At 38.2% G+C, this 15,706-nt stretch overlaps 1 protein-coding gene across 2 annotated transcripts in view; it reads right to left on the reverse strand.

Annotated features, from left to right (window-relative positions):
• RNF130 (ring finger protein 130) overlaps nt 1-15,706 on the reverse strand; it is a 111,784-nt gene that overhangs the window by 37,485 nt on the left and 58,593 nt on the right. For both annotated transcript variants that reach the window (XM_061617335.1, XM_061617334.1), the window contains exons 6-7: nt 1,619-1,715; nt 458-662 (exon numbers count right to left, since the gene is read on the reverse strand). In XM_061617335.1, coding sequence (XP_061473319.1) covers nt 458-662; nt 1,619-1,715 — 302 coding nt within the window. The remainder of the gene's footprint in view (nt 1-457; nt 663-1,618; nt 1,716-15,706) is intronic.

The following is a 15,706-nucleotide window of genomic DNA, read 5'->3' on the forward strand; positions in this document are numbered from 1 at the left end:
TGAATCCATCAGACAATCATCATATGTTATGTTCTGATAGTGCTCCAATATAGAAACTGTTTGAAGACTGCATCAAGCCCAAAAACAATGATAAAAAGATGATAAAAATATTTGGAATACTCTCCTGAATTTCTAAATCTAGGATTTTGCAAACATAATACACTACTGGGGAAAATTAAAATTAAACAGTTTATTTATCAATTTCAAGCAACTGACTTGCAGGTCAAGTTTCCTAATTGGCAGTTAATTTTGAACAACTAGATTTTGCAAAAGTTAAGTCCAAGTTCATTGTCTTGATGTTGATCCTGTTCAGGTCTATTCTTATTCAAAATGAGCCTTTTTTACACTGTCATTTAAAATAAATAGACATAAAACTTTTGCTTAGGTATGGAGAATAAGCCTAAAGCAACATAAAACCAACACAACAATGCTCGAATTAAAACCAAACTTCACTTACTAGTTACAGCAATGTTAATCTCTCCTGTCCTTGGAGTCAGCTCCCCATCCTGTGGAAACTGTGATATTCCAGAAGTACGCAGGGGCTCAAGAGCAAGCGAGCTATCACTGGTAAGGTCACCAAGAACTGATCTCCTGTTGCCTAGTTGGCCTCTGGTGAGCCTTTCCGTGTCAAAGGCCATATTGTCGGCACATGGCACATTTGTCTGAAAATATAATATTGTCATGTTAACATATTTCATTTTTGTAGGCTTCTGGCAAAATCATAAATACTTCAGTGATGTTGTAAAATGTCTATAAAAACCTATCTGTGAGATGTACTAGGGATCAATGAAGAAGTGTGATTCATAGGAAGAAGCAGTTTTTGCTGAGCAACAACCAGAGGGAACAGGTACTGTCAGCAGCCAGTCACACACAGGGCCAACTTATCCATTAGGCACAGTAGGCACAGTGCCTAGGGCCCACGATACCGTTAGAGGCCCACAAAGATGTTTTAATTTCTTTTAAAATCAGAAGAAAAAAATGAACATTTAGGGTCAAAGGAAATCTTTTAATTTTTTTCTCACATCAGAAAAAAATGAAATTTTAGGGCCCACGAAAATCTATTAAATTTTGCCTAAACCAGAAAAAAATAAAATGTTGATTTAAAGTCATATCAAAAATAATTTTTAATATTGATATCATTATGGTGGGAGGGGCCCACGAAGGCAAAAGTGCCTAGGTCCCACGAAAGTCATAATGCGGCCCTGGCCACACACCCAGATTGTTGAATCTTTTAACTATCATATTGGTTGTGACAGTGTTCAGAGGATAAACTGCATTAAGACCCAAGCCCAAAAGTAATAGCGGAAGACAAATATACTTGAGTATACACAGTGAGTAGGTCCACACACAATATACTAATGGGAAGGCAGAAGACCCTTGCCTGCACAGTGCTGACACCAATCACCCCATCCCTCCGCTACTATCTTTTTGCACCCTCTAGCAAGGATATGAGCTATCTCACTGATTGCAAAATGCAGGGTTGGGAGGGCATTGCAATTTCATGCAAGCAAGGTAGAATGACCAACCCCTTGGAATTCTGAACCTATCTTAGATGAGTTTACTGATTTGCGATCATTTGGAAAGCAAATCTCCACAACTGCTCACTGTCTTGACTCACCACAATTCCCAGAGCCTTCAGAATGTTCAGTTTACACATAGGACAAGTGCAGTGCTCACTGAGCCATGGATCCACACAGGTTTTGTGGAAAACATGTCTGAAAACAGACAAGCACAACAAAGAGCATTTGTAAAAATTTGTAATACCACCAGACATCCTGAAGAGGTTGTAATAAGAAAAAAAATTAGTAATTCTGAACAACTTACTTAGGGAGTTCTAATCAACTGGCACTCATCCAATCATTCAATGTACAGCTGCGTCCTTAACAGTGATGTTACATTTAGATCTCCTGCAAATGTATGGGTTGCATATTTCACGTACCAATGTATTTTTTGAAATAATTTAGCAAAAATGAGGGAGAAATGAAGGGAACCTATGTTAATAACATAGGTAGCTGCCTTATAACAAGTCAGACACAGACATGGTCCATCTGGTTCAGTACCGTTGACCCTAACAGGCAGGAGCTCTCTACGTTTCCAGGCAGGAGTCTTTCCCAGCCCTATACTGAGAAGCCAGAAATTGAACGTGGGACCTTTTCCGTGCAAAGTATGTATTCTACCTCTGAGCTACAGCTCTTTGCCTTGAGTTTAAGTAACTCCCCTTGTAAAACATATTGACTTGTAAATATCTTCCTAGGTGTCAGTGCTTTGGAACTCTGTTCTTATGCACATGCATACACCACAGCATACAGTTACACTGCTCAAAGCTTGTTGAAATTAAGCAACCACATGGGAGGGTATTCATCTGAGTCTAGCCCATCCAATCTTTGCCCTCATTCTCAAGCAATAATCATATTGCTTGGTTGCTTCATATGCATCCACATACTAGCAGCGTGACTTCAGATCAATCACAAATCAAATTGAAGGAGGAATGCCAGTTTATTTTATCTGATTATTTTGTATGTATATATTTTACTAGTTTTAACTTTTGTAAACTGCCTTGAAATAATTGATAAAAAAGGCTGTAAAATGTGTTAAATAAATACTGGATAGTTCATTTTAATTCTCAAAAGAGCCACATAGAATAAGAGCAACAAATATGGGGCTCCTTCCAGATTCTGATCAAATACATACCCAGTTCACTTCAACAATTATAGAGCATCATGTACTCCTAGACCATTCACTGGAAAATCAATTTTGAGAAAGGACTTGAAGATTCTAGCATTAAAATGTCAGAACAGCATTGGGACTGCCAACTAATCTGAATTTGTCAGAGTTGTCCAGAAATTCACTAACTTGTCCTGAACAGAAAGTTGTCATTTGTTTGGACGGGAAATATTCCAGACTTTTAAAAAGTGCATGCTGAAGCACACCATGAACATTATCAATGCATTTGTTCACATTTTTTGCTATACATATACACACACGAGACTTGTCCCAAATTTGAGTGAAAGGTAGCGACTTTAAACTGTTTGCAGTTACCAGACTATTCAGACTTGAACAGTCTACTCCAAAAAGGACTTGAAGAATTCAAACCAACCAAAATTTGTAGAACATTATTTTGAAAAAGCCTAGCTAGCATACTTATTAAGGCAAAGCATGCTGTAACAATACAGGTGGGCCCCACTTATACGGCGGGTTCCGTTCCGGACCCTCACCGTAAAGCGGAAATCGCCGTAAAGCAGGACCCCACTGAATATAATGGTGCCGTCGCGCAAAAATGACGTGAAAATGTTGCAAACCAGCAAAATTGGCTTTAAAAAAGTGAAATTAAAGCCGCCACATTAGCAGAGCGCCGGTAAGCGAAGCGCCGGTAAGCGAAGCGCCGGTAAGCGAAGCGCCGGTAAGCGGGGCCCTACTGTATACCTATTTAAAAGTCAAATCAATCCTTTACTTGCTTTTCAAGTAAGCAAATATCTCATATTGTTCTGAGGCAATAATCTTATTCTATATATTAGACATGAGAACTCAGAAGCAATTTCAGAGCAGATGTTGGTTTGCAAGAATTAACCACCACCAGTAACCAGGCCTTTGGAGAGCCAGTGTGGTGTAGTGGTTAAGGTGTTGGACTACCACCTGGGAGACCAGGGTTCGAATCCCACACAGCCATGAAGCTCACTGGGTAACCTCGGGCCAGTCACTGCCTCTCAGCCTCAGAGGAAGGCAATGGTAAACCTCCTCTGAATACCATTTACCAGGAAAATCCGATTCATAGGGTTGCCATAAGTCGGAATCGACTTGAAGGCAGTCCATTTCCATTTCAACCAGGCCTTTAACGTCTCCCAACTAACAGTAACAAGCCAAGAGTACACTGTACAACAACAGCTTCAAGTATCCTGTCCACATCTTGAGTGTTAAAAGATGAAACTTGTTCACCAAAAATCTGACCACAGAAGGTTCTTAGTTAAGTAAGTTCATTTCTGTTAAAAAGTTATTGGAAAACAATGCAGCTGAACTGCACAGGACTAGTCCAAACTTTTGTTTTTCTCTCTGTATGATTTCTATTTTATGAGCAGGATAATGAATATAAAACAACTGAATTTAATACCAAGTGGAACAGACAGGTATCAGTCAGTCAAATGTATTTGCTAAAAACCAATGGTAATCACAAACAGGTAGGCTGAGGTACGTTTTAGCATAAGTGGTCCCCAGCACACTGGACTCGTGTTGTGCAATGAAAGTTTGTCTAATCCATTGGGCTGCTAAAGCAAATAGAAATCTTTCATCTAGTATATTTATCCCCATCCATCAGCAAGCAACAAATCTTCTCCCTATTAATGGACAAATACACTTTCTGAAGAAATCCCTTTGGGAAATCTACCCCAGGAGAATTAAACAGGGAGCAATACCATACATAATGAATATCTTACACCTCTCCCTGGCTGCTGATACAAAAACAACAATTTACAGATATTCTAGGATATCTCCCATCTAAATATGCTGTGGGCATAGTCTGAAATCTCAAAGCATTAAGTGTCTTCCTTGTCACATCAACTGATAATTCTAAAAAGTCAACTGAAAAACCATAATCAAATTTCGCAGAATAATAAAATGATTAAAAAATTCAGTTTGGACATGACATCTAGCTAACAGAAGCTCTCCCTCACTTCATTTTTAATACTCTGCTTTCTTGTATTAGTGTTTTTTATATTTATAATAATAAATAAAAATAAAAATAAAAACCTGAGGTCCAGCAGCCAAATGAAGCCATCTAAGCTTCTTTCTATCTGGCCCTTAGGGCTTCCCTCAAATCACACCCCTTCCCCAGGCCACACCCCTCACCGGCATCATGTCATACCCTCCTTGAGTGTTTTTGTCTGGCTAGAATATGCCATAAAACTCCAGTAATGCCTTTTGCTTGTCTGGATGGAAAAGAGAGAGGGATGCGAGTGTAGAAACTAGCCTACTTCACACTTGTTGCTTTTACTTTTGCCTCTTGTCCCACCCACCACTGACACATGGCCTTCAGAAAGATGATGACAGTTTTAGTTAATGAAAGCAGGCATATTATAAACACATTACGGGTTGAATTCAAAGCTGTCTGTGCACAAGCAGAATGGACTTCCACCTCCCTTATCTACCCCCTGCAGCCTCCTGTGCATCCTCAAAATCTGCTTAGACGGGTTGGGTGAACAGATTTTTGGGGATGGATAGGGCTGCAGGAGGGAGACGAGCAAGGTGAACTTCCAATACGTAAGCAAAGGTCCACTCACACAAGGTTGGATTCCACCCAATATAGTTTCATTAGTGGTCATATAAAAATTTGTAAAATTTTACCAGTCTTAATTGAAAAATTAGAGCATCTGTTTTGAGCACTTGTTTTGTATCAACTCAATTCTATCCATGGATTTATGATTTTTGTTTTCACCAAGAAACTGAGTGTGATAAAAGACCATAGTTGTGAAATATTGAAGATTAGTAAGAGGTAATGTACTTTACCAAGAGGTAAATTAAGAATTATAATTGTACAGTACCATTTTTGGAGTTTAAGATTTTAGTTTCTCTATACTGTTGGGGGAGCAGATTTTGGAGGTCATGCCACACATTTTAATTTCCCACTCTCGAAAGTCACAGCAAGACTTTATGTATTTCATGCTCCCATGAAATGGTAAGCTGTATTATTTGCTGTATCAAAGAGCATGTTAGTTTTTTCCCCACTGAGTAAATATTTCCAACCATCACATGGAAGCTGAATCAAAAGACAAACTTTTTTTTAAAAAAACCTTTTTTTTTTTAAGGGAAGATTATAGATTATATAGAGAACAGGACTGGTGTTAAGTTTTGAACAGAACATATCAATTTTAGGGATTTTAAGCAACAGCCACACTTGTATGTAATTCCTCTTCAGTTTTATTGTTTTGCCTAAATTGCAGACATGTGCAAGTCTTTTTTCTTTCCATTTAAGAGGACAAATACCTAGGCTTTGCTTACTCAAGTTTATACCTCTTAGAAATCTATTTTTCTCTTATTATGACTGCTGTTTTCTATGCCCCTCCCAAAGTTACTTAGAACAGCTACCAAGTAAACCAGTCAATTTAGTATGACTGTGGTTAGAGAAAAGAACTCTTGAAGTCAGCAGAAAGGAGAACCCCCCTCCCCCCCAGTAAATACTATTTCAGTGAGTAAATACTAGGACTGAGCTGAAATATTCCCTTCCATTTTTTCCTGCCTTATTCGCAGGCAATGAAAATGGAGGGATAATTTTAACGGCTGTGAACTGAGCTGGTGTTGGTGGCAGGTCTCATGCCAACAGCCACCATTTCTTCCACATAATCCTCCCTTCTGAATGATGTTATATCATGACACATAGCATCTTTCCTTTTTTTTTTTCAATAATTTTTATTCAGATTTTCATAAAACATATAAGACAAAATCATAAAACATTCAAAGACAAAAAACAAAATCAAAAATAGTTAAACAAAAAGAAAAAAAGAAAAGAAGAAAAAAAAAAAATAAAAAATAAAAAATAAAGAGTAAAATATTGACTTCCCATTTGTCAAAGATCAAATCAGTTATAAGTCTATAATATATAGCAATCCTGTCTCTTAAGTCATATTATAAAATCACTTTCCTCCAGTAGTTATCTTACTTAATCATCAAATCTCATAAACATTACTTTATTCTTTCCACAAAAAGTCAAAGAGAGGTTTCAATTCTTTAAGAAATATATCTATCAATTTTTTTTTTCCAGATAAGCATATCGATTAATCCATCTGATTACTAATTATGATAATCTTATTGTCATAACCATAGTCAAAATAAACATTTCAATTAATCCATCACATCAGAATCTGTTAGGTTCAGTAATTTCAGTAGCCATTGTTCTATTATCTCTATTAGTTCCATTTTCCATCTTCCATCTTCAGTAGTCTTGTTAAGTCCAGTAATTTCAATATCCAATCTTCCATTATCAGTATTCCATAATAATCTTGCTGTCAAAGCCATAGTCATATAATAAGAGTCTGATGGGAATTACCTCTATCCCAAATATTTTCTTGCCATCCATTCTGAATAAGTTGCTGAAATACTGCTGTAAAATCATATCTCTGTTCTTTTTTTCAAAATACACTGGGTCATCTCTTAAAAGTTTTTCCATTGTCACATGGCTGCAGTTAATTCCATAGATTTTCTCTATATTGGGCTCCATCACATCATTCCAGTCCAGAAGATAATCCATGCCATTGATAACTTTATCTCTAGAATCTTCATTAATTTCTTCAGAGATAACATTGAGTTCCAAACAATAGATTTTATTTCTAAAGTCCATAGACTCCAAATCTTGTTCCTGTTCCACGTTTGTTCCAATCTCCGGGATCTCCTCTCTCACAGGGACCCCTATTCCAGTCTCCAGGGTCTCCTCTCTCACAGGGACCCCTATTCCAATCTCCGGGGTCTCCTCTCTCACAGGGACCCCTTCCAGGGTCACCTCTCTCACAGGGACCCTTATATCTTTAATCTCCTGCTTCATTTTACTCAATTCAATTTTCGTTATCTCAATCTCATTCATTATTCTCTGAAACATAGTTATTTCCAGATTCTCAGCCACTTTCTTAATTGCCATTTTAAAAGAAAAATATAGGAAAACCACTTCTTATTTCAGCAACAATTGGGTTAATACTCCAAACTTGGTGACATCACAGTATAAACAGAGCAGACAGCCTTATCTCTCCAATAGTTAAGTAAACAAAATGCAGTTCCCAGGATCGAAGCAATTAATGGCAATCGTCAAGAAACAGATTCGTCAAAATAAAATAGACCAAAAAGAGAGTAGTCTCAAAACAGTATAATATTTTTCAAAATAAAAATCTGGAATAGAAATCCCTCTTCTGTGTGTATCTTTAGAATGCAAATCCAGGACAGCTTTTTGCAACAAAAACAGAGATAAGCTATTAATTAGTGCGTAGCAGAGAGAAGTTACGGCTCCCCAGTGAGATGTCAAAAACCGATCAATCTGGCAAATCTCTTTTAAACAGCAACAATTTAAGTCAAGTAAAAGAAAAATATAGAAAGAAGGGTGCTTGCCTGTTAGTGCGTTCTCTCTTAGAAGATAAGATGAACGTTCGCTTTAACAGATAGAGCTTGCTGTTGAAAATCCGTCCCACCTTCGTCGGCTGGACCTCGTCCCATAAATTAATGAGATCTGGTCGTCCCAACAAAAATAGGCTTTGAGGTTAATCTCTTCGTTTCTCCCTACCCGGGAGAAGTTTAATCAGTCAAAAAAAAAAGAAAAAACTGACTGATATATCTGAATAAGCTTCTTTTGAGGCAGGAGCCCGTCTCAAAAGCAGGCACAGGCTAAGTCACCCTTCCCGGAAGTCCACACATAGCATCTTTCCAAGGGGGCGGGGGGGATGGTGGCCACAAGTGGGGACTGCCATTTCTTCCCATAGTTTCCTTTATAACAATGCTATTTCCTAACACATGTCACTTGAGAGAATGATATTCAAGGGGTGGTGGTGAATAGTGACTAATGAGAGGAGTACTGCTGCTGTTACCAAAGAACAGGCAGTAGCAAAAGACAAAAAGGATGGCAATGGAGATAGGCCCATCTCGCTTCCCAAATTCAGATGAAGCTTCTATTTGGGAAACTTTTGCCAGAGCCTTAGTAAATGCCCATGGGAGATTTTCAAAGCTGTACTGAGACATTCTTTGCTTGAATGGAAGAAGAAGATTCAAAGGCATGAAGTCCATACAATATTTTTCCAGTTGTCTGTTTCTGAAAAAGAATTTGTATATCATTTTCTATAGGAGGAGTAATCTATATGAGATTGTACGGGGGAAAAACAAGACTAACACAGCTATCCCCTGGAAAAGAGAAGAACATAACTGGAATTGGTATCTGCCAGTGCTGAGGTGGCTGAATACAGAATGTGATAGAGAAAAAATGAGCCTGATTTAATTTTATATATTATTCAGCGAGTCTTGGTTCCCCCTGCCCGCTCTTTTTCTCAAGCTCTTTCTATGGAAATGAGTGCTTTATGTATGCTTGACACTGTGGAAGACTGGAGTAGACATAATAATTTTAATCATTGTTTTACTTTTTTAAAGGTATTTTTAAAAAACTTTTTATTACTTATGCAATAAAATACAAGAAATACAATTAATCCAAATTAAAACCCCTCCCCCCTACCCACCCCAGAGCCACTATTTGTAAAGATGATGCTCTTCATATATAATACTACAGGATCATACAGATAAGTATAGGAGTACAGGTAAGTGTCTTTCAAGCTAAATAACAAATATAAAACTATAAAGCCTGATTAACACCAAAAGTGCACAATCCAAACTGAGTGATCATGAAAGCCAAATAGTTTTCGCTGCAGAAGATAGCTGATCATGTACAGCCTGATGCATAGTGTAATCTATAGACCTCCACCATATGGACATAAACATTTCTGGTTTTGCATTGCCTCGTAGGAACTGGAGATGCAGCATGATCTTGTCCAAGACTGCAAACCGTCCAAATATTCCTATACCAGATCTATATGCCCAGATCATCCAGAAGTTTCTTGCTGCAAATAACAATTGGGAAATACGATTTTTAGATTTCAGTGTACTGTTTTCACTCTTGAATAAAGATAGTAAAAATAGTTCTGGGCTTAAGTGAATGTCTTCCTTCGTAATTTTATTTAGTTCAACACGAATCATAATCCAGAATAAATTGATTTTTGGGCATGTCCACCAGAGATGATAATATGTTCCCTTCTGAGTGCAACCTCTCCAGCATAATGGAGATGTCAATGAGGAGATATGACAGAGCTGAACTGGTGTAAGATACCATCTATGAAATGCTTTTAACAGGGTTTCCTTATGATTGGCTGAAACAGTCTTATTATATTTGCAATGGCGATGGACTGCCTTCGATTCCGACTTATGGCGAGCCTATGAATAGGGTTTTCATGGTAAGCGGTGTTCAGAGGTGGTTTACCATTGCCTTCCTCTGAGGCTGAGAGGCAGTGACTGGCCCAGGGTCACCCAGTGAGCTTCATGGCTGTGTGGGGATTCAAACCCTGGTCTCCCAGGTCCAACACTCTTATCCACTACACCACTGTGGCAATCTTCTTCTATTTAAATGGATATAAAGAAATCCAGTCAGAAGAATCCAGTTCTATCCCCATATATTTTTCCACTGACTCTTTAACCCTATCAGACTCCCCATAGAATTTTCCAATAATACTTTATATACCCTAGAGACCAGACCCTTCCTATTACGTCCTTTGTCTAAAAGAACCTTTTCAAAAGGTGTAATAGGTTTTGTAACGTATGTTTTAACCTGAGGGTCTTTCAATGTGAGTTCTAATTGGTGGGTATGCAACCAGTCCAGATCCCATAACGGGATGTCAACCTTAAGTTGCTGGACAGAGACTGGGTGTCCCTGTGAAAAGAAGTCTCTAAGACAAAAATAACCTTTCTCTTCTCATTTCCCCATGTATTTTATAAAATATTCATCATCAGCATTTGGGTAAGCCTGGAAGGGAGTCAAAGGTGACTAGAGCGGAGATAATTTGGCTTGCCAAGATTTCCAGATGGTGAAAGTAGCTTTCGTGAAGGGATTTGTAATTTTTTTTTAACCAGGTGTTACGGATTGGTATTAATGGTGTAATCCACATTTTCCCTGAAGACAACATTAATTCTTCTAATCTTATCCGTCTTTTTTGCTCTCATTATTATAAATCCCAGCTGTCGAAGGTGAAATGCTGTAGTATAAATATAAATTAGAAAGTCCCCAACCCCCCGAACTTGGGTGTGTATAAAAAGAGGAAATGGCCAGTCTTGGTTTTTTATTTTGAAAAATAAACTTGTTTAAGCTATTCTGCCATTTACAGACTGTACTATAATTAATGAGTAGGGGGAGAACTTGAAATAAATATAGGAATCTGGGTATTATTTTCATACGTATGGCAGCTATTCTGCCTAGCATGGATAAATTGAGTTTTTTCCAACTTTTAAAATCTGTATGCATTTTGTATATTAGTGGGCGAATTAATAAAAAATAATTTTGAGAATTTTTTAGGAATTAAGATTCCCAAGTATCTGAAGGCAGCATTACATATATTAAACACCTAACAATTTGCAGACCAATAATTGGTTCCTCGGGTAAGTATGAAAAAACATTATAGTGGATTTATCATAATTGACCATAAGCCCTGATATTATCTAACACTACTTTAAGGCCTGGGACTGCTTGAGAAGGATTCCCCAACATTAACATCGTATCATCCGCATATGGATTTATTAAGTGTTCTTCCCCTACGGCCTCCCCCTGACAGCCTGTTATCCTATCATGTAAATGTAGATTCATAGCCAAAGGTCTAAGGAGAGGGCAAAAGTAACAGGGATAAAGGGCATAAGAACATAAGAACATGTTCTTATGTAACATAAGAAGAGCCTGCTGGATCAGGCCAGTGGCCCATCTAGTCCAGCATCCTGTTCTCACAGTGGCCAACCAGGTGCCTGGGGGAAGCCCGCAAGCAGGACCCGAGTGCAAGAACACTCTCCCCTCCTGAGGCTTCCGGCAACTGGTTTTCAGAAGCATGCTGCCTCTGACTAGGGTGGCAGAGCACAGCCATCACGGCTAGTAGCCATTGATAGCCCTGTCCTCCATGAATTTGTCTAATCTTCTTTTAAAGCCATCCAAGCTGGTAGCCATTACTGCGTCTTATGGGAGCAAATTCCATAGTTTAACTATGCGCTGAGTAAAGAAGTACTTCCTTTTGTCTGTCCTGAATCTTCCAACATTCAGCTTCTTTGAATGTCCACGAGTTCTAGTATTATGAGAGAGGGAGAAGAACTTTTCTCTATCCACTTTCTCAATGCCATGCATAATTTTATACACTTCTATCATGTCTTCTCTGACCCGCCTTTTCTCTAAACTAAAAAGCCCCAAATGCTGCAACCTTTCCTCGTAAGGGAGTCGCTCTTGTCTTGTGCCCTGCTGTACTATTATCGGGTCAGAGTCTAGATTGTTGGTTCAGATCACAGCATTAGTTTTATTATACAATCGATCTATCACACTTAACACCTTTTCTCCTAATTGATATTTTTCCAGAACCCTCTTTAAATAATCCCAATTCAGACAGTCAAAGGCTTTATAAATGTCTAATGACAATACTCCCAGTGATTTTTTTGAATGTCTGGCATGATGTATAACATTAAGAAGTTGTCTGATGGGGTCTGATATATGTGTGCCTGCGATGAAACCTGTTTGGTCGACATGGACCAAATCAGTTATCATTGAGTTAAGTCTGGCTGCTATTATAGCTGTGAATAATTATCCCGATTTAGAAGATTTATCAGCCGGTAAGATTCTACTTTCATCTTGTCTTTATTTGGCTTGGGGACGACTATTATATGGGATGACCTCCATTTGTGTGGAATACCTTCCCCACCCCAAGTATGTTTACATAAAAGATTTAGATGTGGGGTTAATATATCCTTGAAAGTTTTATAAAAGGAGCTACTGAACCCACCTGGCCCCGGAGCTTTATTATGTTTGAGCTTTTTAATTGCAGAAGAGACTTCTTCTTCTTCTGAGAAAATTTGATTATTTATTTATGTATGTATTTATTTATTAGATTTATTAGTCGCCCATCTGGCTGGTTGTCCAGCCAGTCTGGGCGACGTACAGAATAAAAACATACAAATACATTAAAACATTAAAATCTCAACAGTAGTAATAAACCTAACCCACCCCAAAAGCCTGTCTGAAGAGCCAGGTCTTCAAGGCCCAGCGGAAGCTCATCATAGCGGGGGGCAAACAAAAGTTTGTTTCTGGGCATTTGAGAGTATAGGGGGAGAGAAACTAAGAAGATATGTTCTGATATCTTCTAATTTGGTAGAAGTAGAGCTATATAATTCTTTATACAAATTCTGCAAAGCATCTGTTGATTTCTCTAGAATCATAACTCATTTTATCATGGTGGGATACTGCCAAAATTTGTGCAGATGTATGACATGTCTTAAGTGCATGAGCTAGCAATTCCTATTACCCAGTTCATAATATTTTTGTTTAGTATACCAGATTTGTTGTTCTTACATGCCTTCAAGTCGATTACGACTTATGGTGACCCTATGAATGAGTGACTTCCAATAGCATCTGTTATAAACCACCCTGTTCAGATCTTGTAAGTTCAGGTCTGTGGCTTGCTTTATGGAATCAATCCATCTCTTGTTTGGTCTTCCACTTTTTCTACTCCCTTCTGTTTTCCCCAGCATTATTGTCTTTTCTAGTGAATCATGTCTTCTCATTATGCGTCCAAAGTATGATAACATTAGTTTCATCATTTTAGCTTCTAGTGATAGTTCTGGTTTAATTTGTTCTAACACCCAATTATTGGTCTTTTTTGTAGTCCATGGTATCTGCAAAGCTCTCCACCACCACCACATGAGTTGATTTTTCTCTTATCCACTTTTTTCACTACTGTCCAACTTTCTCATCCATACATAGAGATCGAGAATACCATGATCCTGACTTTAGTGTTCAGTGATATATCTTTGCATTTGAGGACCTTTTCTAGTTCTCTCATAGCTGCCCTACCCAGTCCTAGCCTTCTTCTGATTTCTTGACAATTGTCTCCATTTTGGTTAATGACTGTGCCAAGGTATTGATAATCCTTGACAAGTTCAATGTCCTCATTGTCAACTTTAAAATTACATAAATCTTTTGTTGTCATTACTTTAGTCTTCTTGACGTTCAGCTGTAGTCCTGCTTTTGTGATTTCCTCTTTGACTTTCATCAGCATTCGTTTCAAATCATTACTGGTTTCTGCTACCAGTATGGTATCTTCTGCATATCTTAAATGATTGATATTTTTCCCTCCAATTTTCACACCTCCTTCATCTTGGTCCAATCCTGCTTTCCGTATGATATGTTCTGTGTATAGATTAAACAAATAGGGTGATAAAATGCACCCCTATCTCACACATTGGGAACCAATCAGTTTCTCCATATTCTGTCCTTATAGTAGCTTCTTATCCAGAGTATAGGCTGCACATCAGGACAATCAGATGTTGTGGCACCCCATTTCTTTTAAAGCATTCCATAGTTTTTCATGATCTACACAGTCACAGGCTTTGTTGTAATCTATAAAGCACAGGGTGATTTCCTTCTGAAATTCCTTGGTCCGTTCCATTATCCAACGTATGTTTATGATATGATCTCTGGTACCTCTTCCCTTTCTAAATCCAGCTTGGACGTCTGGCATTTCTTGCTCCATATATGGTATGAGCCTTTGTTGTAGAATCCTGAGCATTATTTTACTTGCATGGGACATTAAGGCAATAGTTCGATTACTGCATTCCCTGGGGTCCCTTTCTTTGGAATTGGGATGTATATTGAATGCTTCCAGTCTGTGGGCCATTGTTTTATTTTCCGTATTTGTTGACAAATTTTTGATTTCTCTAAACTTTTGGAATATGGTTTTTGTTCAACACTTTTTGATGTCTTCTTCTATTCCTATACAATAAATTGTAGACAGCTGATGGTGGAAAGAGCCTGGTTTTCCAGAAAGACAAAAAGGGGTTAAAAGGCAGAGCTGCTCAAGGACACAGCAGCTGGCACAGAAGCCATAAAACCTTGAAAATGAAACTGCACAGTGTGGGGGTTGTAAGGTTCGTGGAAGGAAGGTGTTTTGTTACTGTCTGTTTGAACCTTGTTGAGCTTTGCCAGTAAAAGACTCATCTTAACTAAAAGACTGGACTCTGTCTTTGGATAACTTCGGCGCTCATACACACGCTAATGTATACCACGCACATACACACATCACACAACAACATAAATAATGTTGAATTCCTAATGATTCCACTGCAGAACAGGCGGAGGATAACAATGTGTACGTTACAATGGCTGTGAAGGCGGATGAAGGCTGCAGCAGATAAAAGACTTCCAATTGTCATGGTATCCATGCCATTGGATCAAAGCCTTTTTCTGTCAAGATTGTGTGTTGATCGTCATGCGCCGATCTCCCCACATAAAACAAATTCACGCACAGGCATCTTCTAAGCAAGACCTTATCTTGGAAGACAATCTTACTCGGCCACGAGTGATCACCAATGAATGAACCGGGAAAATGATTTAAATCTGGATGAATAATAAGTGTAATCTTTAATTCCAGTATTGGCGTGTTGCTAAGCATGTGTTAACCCATGACGGTGTAACAATTTAAGCATGGAGGACTTACTCTGCCTATAGGGTGATTGTTGTCCCACACTTCTATCCAATTTGAGGTCACATATGTTCATATCTCCACTAATAATAATTTCACCTACTGCAAATTTATAAAGCCGCTTTAGTGTTCTGGTCAAAAAATTTAATTGGTTAGTATTAGGAGAATAAATTGACACAAATGTAAAGGTACAATTATGTAACAGCCCTGAAATATATCTACCTTCTGCATCCATTTGTTGTTTTTGAACCTGAAAATCCGATGATTTAGCAAAGACAATATCCACCCCCTTGGAATGATTTCCTCCTGGTGCCAGAAATTATGAACCAAAATAATTATTCAGAAGCAGACGACCCTTTATATTTGGCTTATAAATTTCCTGTAAAAATACGAGAGAGGGTTTCCAAGTCCTGATGTAATCAGAAACCCTCCATCGCTTGATGACATCTCCCAGGCCCCTCACATTCAGGGTCAAAGCAAAAAAC

The sequence above is a fragment of the Rhineura floridana genome, chromosome 3 (assembly GCF_030035675.1).
Source record: "Rhineura floridana isolate rRhiFlo1 chromosome 3, rRhiFlo1.hap2, whole genome shotgun sequence".
NCBI classification, from domain to species: Eukaryota; Metazoa; Chordata; class Lepidosauria; order Squamata; family Rhineuridae; genus Rhineura; species Rhineura floridana.